General features: G+C 42.7%; 1 protein-coding gene across 1 annotated transcript; it reads right to left on the bottom strand.

Moving 5' to 3' along the window:
* Window positions 1–3,625: 3,625 nt before the first annotated feature.
* LOC125550081 (E3 ubiquitin-protein ligase IPI1) lies at window positions 3,626–11,195 on the bottom strand. Its single transcript, XM_048713001.2, has 6 exons — window positions 10,731–11,195; window positions 8,565–8,734; window positions 7,179–7,237; window positions 6,331–6,359; window positions 5,849–6,251; window positions 3,626–4,334 (listed from the first exon to the last, which is right to left on the bottom strand). Exons 1-6 carry the CDS (start codon window positions 10,900–10,902, stop codon window positions 3,863–3,865), a joined length of 1,305 nt encoding a protein of 434 aa, XP_048568958.1. The 5' UTR covers window positions 10,903–11,195; the 3' UTR covers window positions 3,626–3,862.
* Between the last annotated feature and the right edge of the window lie 947 nt (window positions 11,196–12,142).

Genomic DNA, 12,142 nt, shown 5'->3' with positions numbered 1-12,142 from the left:
TTCAGGTTTTGTTTTTTGTGTGGGTTTTCAAATTATTCTTTTTTGGGGGAAATTACTTGTATTTAAAAAAAAATTCTGATCCATTCATCAAACAGTGCAAAGAACACAAACAATAGAAATTACACCTTCATAGACCACCTACCAACAACTATAAGCACCGAAGGGAGCCGAAAGCCGGGCAAACCTTGTTGTACTAGACAGTCGGGAAGTCTTCGTGGTAAGGCCTGAAGAACCAACGCACAAAAACAGCAATCGTTGCTAATGATAAGCGTAGATCAGAAGGATCCAACTAGTAGATGCACGGATGCAAATGGACAAAACCGATCCAAGCAAATCCATCGAAGACAAACAAATCTCACAAAATCCATCGGAGTCACACGCTTCGACGATGCTAGACGCATCGTCGGGACCGCGGCCTCGCCTTCCTGAGCAGGATAGAAACCCTAACGAAACTCAAGAAAACACCTAAAAAGTAAAAACAAAGTAGGAGCCCTCCTGTCGTCAAGGGTCGAGATCCACCGCGCTTTTATGGACATAAGGCCACAGGAGACGAGGCAAATCGGCGATGGCGTCGACGGAAGGCAGAAAACCCTAGTTGTCTTGGGAGCCTCTCGTGGAGGAGGGAAATGTTTCGATAATATATTGATCACCTAAGTGGTTCCTTGATAGAGAACATTAGCAGAAAAATATTTGTATTACTCAGGTAGCAACTCTATAACCATTCTTATAAAGTTGTATCGGATCACCAGGTCCTGAAGCAAGCCATACTATAGTACGTCTGCTGGTTCTACCACTAGCTTACATGGTGTTGGGTTCTATAAATATAAGTGATACCAGAATTTGGTTGTTCCATGAGTTGTATGATCTCATGAACGATGAAGGTATACCGAGATCTGCCCATGTTTTTTTTCCTCAGTAGATCAATGGCCTCCAAACAATCAGGCTCAATAACAACAAGAACCTCACTTCATTGCAAGGCAAGCAAGAAACCTCCCTTAATTTGTTTTGTGTGGTTTTTGAAATTATTCAATGTTGCCTACCTTTTTATTGTTCTCATAATAAAAAAATAAAAAAATATGAAATATATTTGTCATCTGCAGTTCTATAAGACTGAAGAACATTTTCTTTACTGCCACAACAACATATGGATTTTTCATTCGCAGAGAAAAACATATGAATTTTCAAATGTTTTTGAGTCGTGAAATTTCATCATGGTGCAAATGAATACTTAGAGGGCAAAGGTCCATGAATTGCAATTATACAAATCAAACAACCATAGATGAAAAAAGTGTGAAGTTTCTTATTTTCACTTTTTTATGTTGCTAGGTAAATAATAGAGGATTTCTTTATTCAGAAAAAACACGCACAAGGCATCTTATATCTGATATTTATCATGGAAAAAAGTAGCTAGTATAATTGAGGGAGAACAAGACGCAAAACAACTTGTAAAAAAATTACACCAAAAATCATATTGATCGTCTTTTTTCTTCACTTGTCCGTCATTTTGCCGAAGCTTGAAAAATACACTAAACATATAGCAAGGAATAGGGACACCTACAAACTTCCTCGCCATACAGTGCTTTGAAGACCGCAATAACCACTCACCAGTAACAACAAGATCCAGTAGTCGTTGAAAGAAAATTAGTTGGGGCAGCACCCCATGTAGTGTGGGCTAGAAATCATCCACCATCAATCAAGAGGATTGTAGAAACCGGATATTTTATTAAAAACTGAAAAAAAATGATATGTCAAAAAAATTGAATCTCGGTCACCGTGAATGCTCTTGCAAGCCTCTATGATTTTGTAGTATTCTCTGTGAATCTTTGTTGACTTTATTAACAACGCAAGAACAACCAAGGGAGTGGTTTCTTAGCTCTTGTAGGTTCCTATTTCCCATAGGTTTTGACTCTCTAGCAACATTGACAGGTGGCAGTGACGATGATGTGTTGGAATAAGGTCTCTCCATTCTTTTCCTACCTCCATAATGTCTGATCCAGCACTGACGAAGGGCCTATGAGAGTAGGTGTTACCAAATTTATTGTCTCTCTTCAGATATTGACAATTTATGTGTCCGTCGGAAAAAGCAGTCTCATGGTTTGACGGCTTCGTCGACCTCTTCTTTCAAGTTGTTTTGTGTTGCATGGGAATGCTTTCTTGACGGTTATTAGATCTTATTTCTAGTGACGAGTAGTTATTGCATACGGGGATGTTTGCACATGTTTCTTTTCCTTATTATTGGTTCAACATATTTTTTAGACTGGGACATACAATCAAAGAAAGAAGACGACAAGTGTGATTTTTGATATAACTTCTTTTTCTGGTTGTTTTTGGTCTCATTATCTTTCCATTGTACCGTCTATTATTGTCATTGATATTATACATATATTGTCCATTGATAATTATATAATCATTTTATTTCAATTGTTGCCATTGATAATCAAACATAATCATTTTATTCCCCCCAAAAAATTATAATCATTTCATTTCAATCTATTCACATTGCATTGATGGCTTCAATAAGAGCTCATATCATCAAACCCTAAAATCACTGGGGGGGCAGAACGGACAAAAGGCATCGAACCCTAAAATCACTGGGGCAGGACGGACAAAAGGCGCTTGCACGGTTAAGCAATGATGCCCATAAGCACACTCCTTTCGACATGGTAGAACTAACGGTTTTTCTATTCTTCGGTGATCGTCCAGGCATTTCTATTGCGTGACCTGAAAAGCACGTAAAGTGCAATACATTTCTACATGATTGTACTAAACCCACGTTGTGACAAGTAGAATATGCAGTTAAGAAAGTAATGTGGCACGACGACCACATACGGCAGCACCCAAGTGCTGATATGGAGAAGACGGTGGTCTCCTATGCTGGACGGGACAGAAAGCAAAAATCACATGAAATGCTTTTACGAGACAAACCCCCTGATGAAATTTAACACTGATGGGTCATGGTTGGAGGAGGAGAGTACAGGTGGAGCTGACATGATTCTTCGAGACTGTACAGGGGCCATCATCTTTGCCTCATGTCGTTTCATCTCTCGCTGTGCAAGTGGGCTTGAAGCTGAGATTGCAGCTATCATGGAAGGGGTGTCTATCGCACTAGATAGGAGCACAGACCGGCTGTTGATCGAGACGGACTGCATGGCGGCAGCACGCATGATTACTTCCCAAGCTCCTGATAGATCCCCAACTGCTGCTATGGTGAATGACATTAAGCAACTACTGAGCTCTAGAACACATGAAATAAAGCTGGATAGGAGCACAGACCGGCTATTGATCGAGACGGACTGCATGGCGGCAGCACGCATGATTACTTCCCAAGCTCCTGATAGATCCCCAACTGCTGCTATGGTGAATAACATTAAGCAATTACTGAGCTCTAGAACACATGAAATAAAGCTCGTAGGACGTGCCCAGAACAAAGCTAGTCATGTACTAGCTCGCATGGGCCCATCTCTCCCTAAAACAGCTATCTGGTTGCGTTGTGCGCCTGAGGAAGTTGAGACTCTATGTCAACTTGAGTGTAATAACTCTATTTAAATAATGATTTTGTTCCTTTCGCAAAAAAAATATTCAACCATCAACCAAAAAAGCAGATAGGAAATCGTAACACAGGGCGAAACTTCGAATATCCCAGTTTGATTTTCAAATATGTACGAGACGGAATTCACATAAACCAAACCAAAACGTTTTCCCTCCGGGTTATTTCCTGTTTCTCCCTCGCAGAATTCTCCGGAAGTTTCGCGCGCAAACCCGGTTTAATTCCTTACAGATGGGTTTTCCCCCATCTTTTCTTACAAGCAACTCAGGTTCCAAATGTGAAGTTTTAACTTAGGTTGCCTCCGCAGGAGGTTGGCTACATCCGAGGAGAGTGCATTTGTCGATATGATGAGCCCTCGGGCGATCTATTCTCGGGCGACGACCTGCCGAGGCCGATCCACTGCCCAAAGAGTCTCCTTGGCGCGGGTGCGGGTGTGGATTCTGATGCGCCATGAGACTGCTGTGAGCTCCACCAGCTTGTCTCGCAGTCGACCGGCATCAATGGGTACGGCGCGAAGCGATCGCGCTCCCAGGCATAGAATCGGCTTCCTCCAGCTTCATCGGTATCCATTGAACTATGGCCAGATGAACCCGGTGGGAACAGGCAAAATGTTGGGTTCTCCGGTTGTGGTGGCGGAGGGGCAGGTCGCATGCCTCCTGATCTATGAGCTCCAGCAAAAAGGCTGGATGATGAACTCTGAGTGTACTGTTCGTTGATGTTGCCATGTGCCCTCATGAACTGAGGTACCAGAGGAGGAACATTAGGAGCTCTAGATCTAGAGCCAGATCTGAAAAGAAAAAAGAAATCATCACGCATTGATATTCATGCATCACAAGCTGCATCATACTGCAATAATTTCTGCTATAACAAAATAGTTTAATTCTCAAGGGATACTTGGGAAAATGTTATTGTTTGTAAATGGTCTTATAGCCTTAGACTAGTCTAGTTTCAGACTTCCAGACTACCCGACACATATTACTACATCATAGCATGTGCAACCAACATAGCATAACTCCGAAAACCTCAGGAGATTTAGATAAAGCTGACATGGTAGAGGAAACAATGCAACAGCATCAAATGTACTCCCTCCGTCCCATAATATAAGAGCGTTTTTGACACTACACTAGTGTAAAAAACGCTCTTATATTATGGGACGGAGGGAGTAGGTCACAGTAAATGCACAAGTCACAGCATCCTTTTTAGGGTAATACTAGCATAATACACGTGCATTGCTACGGAACTACAGAATAATTGAAGTTGTATTGGATTAGCAGTATGCAACAACCAATGGACTTGCAACACTGTAAAGAAAAACTCAAGCAAGCACGCAACATTGCACCTGTGTAACTGCACAGACATGGCAGGACTGACATTACTTATAAAATGCTTTCTCACTCAAAACATGAGCGAGGCAGTGGTTTCGTTGGTTTGATTAAACTGGGTGAAGAAGCAGGTGTGTGGTTTCAGGCTCCCCAACTGCATTATTTTTTACTGCTTTGTTTATAAATAAATAAATCAAACCGGAGGGCTCTGGCGGGTTCTAATGGATGAGGAAGATTGGACTTGAGTGGGGAGTGAAGTCACTGCCACCACCACCAACTCCAATTTATAATAAGATAGTAGAGTGCTTCCAACCAACAACTTTTCATTGTTAAGTTTAGATGACGTCACAATAAGGATACTACCTCTGTTCCTAAATGGATGGTGTTTTAGAAAGCATGCAGTCAAACCTCTCAATCTTTGACATCTGATTAACAAAAAACTAGTTCTATTGATTAGGTGCAAATGGTACCATTAGATTCACCATGAAGAACTGTTTTGCAGTGTAAAAGAATTGATCCCCTATTTACATTATTATACAGAGGTAATGGTGGAAGTAATGTTTGAAACTATTCAAGTTCAGAAACATCATCTGTTTTAGCGAGTTAATATTTTGATAAAAGCACAAATGCAATATTTTTTAAGTGCCTTCTCAGTTATAAAAGCAAGGCCATACAGGCATCAACAGTACTGTAGTCTCTTATGTTAGCCCTAATAAAACACCAAATCTCAAGAGAACATGATGCATCTCACATCTCAAGACAAAATGATTCCACGGAGCACTTTTCAGTTTTCTGTTTCATTGTCTCATATATGTCATTGTGCCTAAGTTATCCATATTCCCAAGCCATCTCATGCATGAAATACAGCTCCATTCGCCATCACCAAAAACACTAGATGGCAACGCTAGAGACTGACAACATCACAGTATGGACATGCCCTAATAGTATGCCATGAGAGCAGAAATAGACAAGAGGTTACCCATTACTGAAGTACGATGGAGAAACAACAGATCCTCGACGTTGGCTATCACCATCCACCCTTGCAGCCCTCATTGATCCAAAAGGGACCCCTGGCTGCTCCGTCACCCCGTTATTGCCGTTGGATTGCACATAGGAATGGGGCAGATGCGCCCAATGGTTATGATGGAAATCAGTGGGTTGCACCGTTTGCAAGGGCCTACCATCTGATGGGCCAGCCAGGTGATTCCAGTGATCATGATAAGCGGAACCATCCATAGTTCTCTCAGGGACATGGGAGCTTGATGATGATGCCAGCGATGGAAGAGGATGCAAGTATGCCACATATGGGCAAGGATGTGCCCCTGGTGCAGCAGATACGGATAAATTCTCCGGAAACACATGCTGTCCCATGAAGTCATGAACTGCATGAAATATATCCAGACATGTTTAGACCTCGACATAACTTAAACTCAAATAGATGTCATTTGAATAAGAACTTACAAGTAACTGGGGGTGGTGATTCTCCTTCCCTGGCAGAAGAGGGTAAAACATTTAGCAACATAAGAGAATAATAACATAACTTTCCAATATGCTGAAAACTTTAATATAAATATGGCATAACCATGATCTCTGAAACTACATCGTACAGAACAAGTGTGATACAGCAACAGATATCCATTCAATGCGGTATATGTTGACTGACTGATACTGGCATTAAGAGATGACAGGAATGACTGTTCCCAATATTGTCAACCATTAGAGTGGCCGGTGCTTTGGCTAAAATTATGTCTGCTGTAGATAGACTGTATCACTATGTCAGTATGGTTTGTAAACTATTACATGCACTATGCATGTCAGAAGATCCATGTATACTCTGACAAGAAAGCCACTATGAAGATTGCCAATAACCTCATGCAGAATGACAGGGTTAAGCCTATCTAGAGTTGCACATTGTTAGACCCTTCATTGCAAAAGGATAAACCGACAAAGGTGTTCATCTGATTTTATCGAATCACTTCAATAGATTGTAGAGTAGACAAAACAGAGTTCTAAGTTACCATTTTCATCTTTAGTCTCCAAACAGTAAACGGACAAGTGTAACATTAGCCAGTATAAATACAACATCTAGTGAAAACAAATAACAGGAACTAGCTATGGCCCCACATTTTTCTACATGAGCAAGATTCGATAGGTGAAATATTTGAGCTACTAGACCTGCGCTACAAATTTACAGGACAAAAGTAAAACCTTTATATAAAAGCTATCTGTCCAACCATGGATGCACGGAAACTAACTCTGTGGAGAGTTATTATACGATTAAAAATGATAATTTGGAGTATAGAACATACTCAAAGAATGATGGAAGCTGTGCTAAGCGACCAAATGGACACCAATGAAAACGAAATGGCTGCAGATTCAAGATATATATTTGTCAGAATGGGCATGCAGGAATAAATTCACAGATATAATTAACAATGTACTCTCTCCGGTCCTTTTTAGTTCGCATACAAGATTTGTCTGAAGTCAAGCCTCGTAAAATTTGACTAACTTTATAGGAAAAAATACCAACATTCACAATGTGAAATCAATACCAGTAGATGCGTCATGACTTAACATTTCATATTGTATAATTTTAGCATGGTAGATGTTGATATTTTTTCATATAAATATGGTCAAACTTTGTGAAGTTTGACTTCAGACAACCCTTATATGCAGAGTAAAAAGGACCGGAGGGAGTATGAAGAAGTAACTACCTTCTCGCAAGGAAAAAAAAGTACGGAAGTTAAAATAAGACAGCAAACAAACAATCAAGAATAAAAAAACTCAGATGATTTATAGATAGGCTGCACAACTGTTTCGGAAAAATACAATAATGACGCATAGACATGCAGGGAAGTTGAATAAGCAGAAAGAACATAGGTCAGGACTACTCATGCATTTGGCAGAATGTGGAATATAACAGTACGGACAAGCAGCAAAATTATTTGGGAAAACTCCAGAATGAAGCACTCAGCAGGTCTACACTGGTTTATGCATAACAAAATTAGCATGATCTCTAGCGTAGTAGTGTGTTACTTATTTCAAAAGTAATCCAGTGTAGCCTTTAAGTGAATGGACAATATCTACAGAAACAAAGAGAAAAATCTGGACACAAGATGAACCACCTTGAAATAGGAGACAAAAGAATATTTTTCTACGATGTTAAACTAAGACAGGGTCAAAATCAAGGCATAAGAACGTTGCTCTGTAAGTGCACGACTAAGGCATGGTCTCGGCAATATTGTATCGAAGTCATAATACCATGGAATTGTATCAAATTCATAATAGCATGATAACTCTGGTTACGGAATTCACATAAGCAGCCAGCGACCTATCAGATCAGTGTTAAAAGACTTTGGTGGTGAAGAAACCCACATGGTAATCAAATGTTTCCAGCAAAAATATGTACAAGCTTAAAGCTTGTGTTATTAGAGGAATAGAAGGCATAGCAATTTTTGCATAAAAATGGCAAGTTTCTACAAAACAAATGGTCAAATAATCAAGCATGGTCAAGTGTCAACCATTTGAGTGCAGACAAACTGAATATCGCTAGGTAATCAGAACATAACTAAAATTTCAAACACAAGGAAATTGTGTTGCAAACAATGCACATTGCCGGCAAGAAAAAAATACAGATCACTACTTAAACAACGATTTCATAATATTCAACAAATGAAGTTCACATGGTCACGTACCATCTCAGAGTAACTAACATCATAAAGGTCCTCTTCATGAGCCCACTCATCCATGTTAATATCATGTGAGGGGCGGGAACCATTTGCATACAGCCAATTCCCTTTCTCAATTTTGCGGCAGTTCGGGCATTGCATAACTCCTTTGGCGTTGAATGCCGATCCAATGCAATCTGAAAACGTTGACACTCAGATTAAATAATTTGCAGTCCAAACAAATGGCATCCATAACATGCCCCTCCATGTTTAGCTGACATGTGGGCCCAGGGCCCCGATGTCAATGAGACATGGAAATGATTATTTTTTCCTTTGAATAAACCAAAGAACAACAAACAGTATAATTAAGGAGCACTGCTTTAAGGTTGGTTAAAGCATACCACAGTATCATGACGAAAACAGAATAAGTAGTATTGCATTAAACCATGTAGTTGCACTTCTGTACCCCGAAGGGCCACTATAACCATATCCCCTTGCACAAAACTGCTTCTCAGAGTTTAATCTTACCTTACATACTTCACACTGTTGGAGTTAACCATGTTGTCTAGGTGTTTTGTTCATGTTTCATTGTGATGCATGGCACTGTTACCGTATAGAGGCAGGGTGGTGGTCAACTAAGTTCTTGTTAGTTGCATGTGTGTGTTGGAGTATAATGTCCGACCCTCTCCCACAGATCGGTCTTTTGGTTGCATTGGCTAGAGCATGCACTTCTACATGGTATCAGAGCCAAGAGGTCTTGAGTTCAAGGCCTGGCTGGCGCAATTAAATTGCAGCCCACTTTCAGTCCACGTTTAGGCCTGAGGGAGCCACATGTGAGGGGGAGTGTTGATGCCTAAATGTATTGCCTAGTCTCTTCCATCAGATCGGTCTGATGGATGAACTGGTTAGGTGCGTAAGCTTGCAACCAAGAGGTTTAGGGTTCAAAACCCAGTAAACGCAATAAATAATTGCGGCCTGCCCCCGCTTCCGCTGCCCACGTCATAAACTCTAAAGAAGCATAGACGTGAGGGGGAGTGTTGGAGTATAATGTCCCACCCTCTCCCACAGATCGGTCTTTTGGTTGCATCGGCTAGAACATGCACTTCTACAGTGCCCAGAATCAGATAAGTAAAGAGCAAAGTGTGCGCACTGCTGGCGAATCAGCAGACATTAGTCGAGTGCATATATGCACATGTTGCTAGAATTAGTCATGACTCGTGTGTTAAATAACCCCGTAATTGGTGCATGCAGTGGAGATGTGGCCTGATTGTATGTGTTAGTGTCAGGCTACATCTTATATGCATGCAATGTGTTCGAGTTATATGGCCTATGAGTGAGAAGAGGCTGTGCTAGTGTTGAAACTATGCGGGAGTGAAGTAAGTGCAGAGCCATGCACAGATCAAGTAGTTGTGGACTCGATTGTGTGCTGTGTCCTTATAAAAAAGGACTTGCAACCATTTGTAATTGTTGCGTGAGATGATAAATCCATTACGGTATCATACTGAGATCAACATTCACAATAAATCCATTACAGTATTATAGTGTGCTAGTGATGATATATTGTGCTTCCTCGGTTAAGTTAACATTCACAATAAATCCCTTACAGTATCATACTGAGATCAACAGCCAACCCAGACTGCTTGATGAAACCACAAAGTTCAATACTCCTTTAGTTTTTGAGTATCGTCTTTAAGGCCCTCTAGGTTTTAACTTTAATTTTAGCAATTTCGTGGTAATGTATGAATCTCATCAAGACCACAGCCTCCAAAATCCACACTTCCAACAAAATTTAATGACAGCTGGCTGGAAAGCCCAGAAATTTCCAGAAAAGGGAGCACATTTTACATCAAATTCTTGTTGAATCTAGACAAATCAACCTTATTCCGCCGAAATAACAAAGAGGCTAGGTCAATCGAGACACAATTACCAAATCCAGCCCCCAAACTGCAATTTCCTATCGAGCCTGAGTAAGATAACGCAAAATACGCTCCCAAAACCTACCGCACCGGGATACTGGAACTTCGTCGGAGATCAGAACAGCGTGAAATGATCGCAATTCAGCCAAATACCCACGGATAAATATCATTCCGCAGCTCCTTCACACCAGAATCGCCGGCCCAGTCATAATCCCAAAAATAGCGTCGCATAATTCAGTGCAATAACGCATCAACAGATCGGGCAATAGCCCCTTACCGAGGTGGAACTCGTGGCCGCACTGCAGCCTCGCCGTGGACCTCTCCGCGCTGGCGGCAACGACCGCGTCGAGGCAGATCGAGCAGGACACCGCCGCCTTCTCCTCCTTCCCGCCAGCCCCCTCCTCCGCCTCGAGGGGCTCCTCCTCCCTCGGCTCCGCCCCGGCCCCCATCCCCCCCGTGCTCCTCCCCTCCCCTCCACCAACCAGCTCTTGGCCGGATCCCACCAAATCCTCGGTGATAGAGTGCTCGAAACGGCCGGCCCGGCGAGGGCGAGACTGTCCCGGCGCCGGAATCGACTCCCCGCGCCTCGGGGATCGCACACGCGCTCTCCTCGGGTTCCTCGCGCCCTGTCCAATCGCGAGGGACGCCTCCTCCTCCGTCCCCTTCCTCTCTCTCTCTCTCTTCTCTATCTCCTCGCCTCCACGAGAAATTAGAAAGAAAGAAACTCTGGGGGAAAACAGAAGAGAGGAGGGGAATAAAAACGGCTGTTTTGGGATGGAAGCCCTCCCGGAGTATGGTATTTGCACTTGTCCGCTTAGTAGGTGGTTCACGCTTCACTATGGCCGCTTTAGAAGGATTTTTTTTTCTAAAGAATATTTTAATTCTACTCTAAAATTTCAGCAGTGACGTAGTACCACCCTATCGTCCACAGCATGAACGATTAGGAGATGGGCAATGCTAGTCGTCGGTCTACCGGTCAGAATATCAAAATTGGTGGCCTTGGGAGCCGCGTGATCAAAGTTGCATGAACATGCAACACTGCCGTTTCTTCAGTGTCACCCACGGAGCGAGAAAATAAATCCTCCTGCGTGCCTCCCTTTTCCATGGCTCGCGCGTGGAATAGTTGACTGCCGACATGCTCCTCCATCGATGGCCAGCAGCACCACTTCCCCGCTTCTAGCACGGCTGATAGCGGTCCTCACCGCTGGCGTTGCTCCTTCATCCGCTGCCAAGATTGTCCATGGTTGTTCACTGTCTCAACAGCGCCCCATGACCTCGCAGCACGTTGGCTCGCCGCAATTGTACGCACCGGTGCAGCTCCACACGTCACCGGTCCCAGCTCTCGACGTGCATGGTTGTAGCACCGCCGATGACGGGTGGCAGCATCCTGTAGGCACAAAAATGAATTGGTGTGTCACCAGTTCCAGTTCCCAACGTACACAGTGTTGGGGAACGTAATAATTTCAAAAAAAATCCTACGCACACGCAAGATCATGGTGATACACAATAACGAGAGGGAAGAGTGTTGTCTACGTACCCTCGTAGACCGAAAGCGGAAGCGTTATAACAACGCGGCTGATGTAGTCGTACGTCTTCACGGCCCGACCGATCAAGCACCGAAACTACGGCACATTCGAGTTTTTGCACACGTTCAGCTCGATGACGATCCCCGAACTCCGATCCAGCAAA

This window comes from Triticum urartu, chromosome 1A (assembly GCF_056163025.1).
Source record: "Triticum urartu cultivar PI428250 chromosome 1A, HENAU_Tu73, whole genome shotgun sequence".
In the NCBI taxonomy this organism is placed as follows: domain Eukaryota; kingdom Viridiplantae; phylum Streptophyta; class Magnoliopsida; order Poales; family Poaceae; genus Triticum; species Triticum urartu.
The sequence above is the reverse complement of the archived record's forward strand: the minus strand, read 5'-3'. Positions and strand labels throughout refer to the sequence as shown.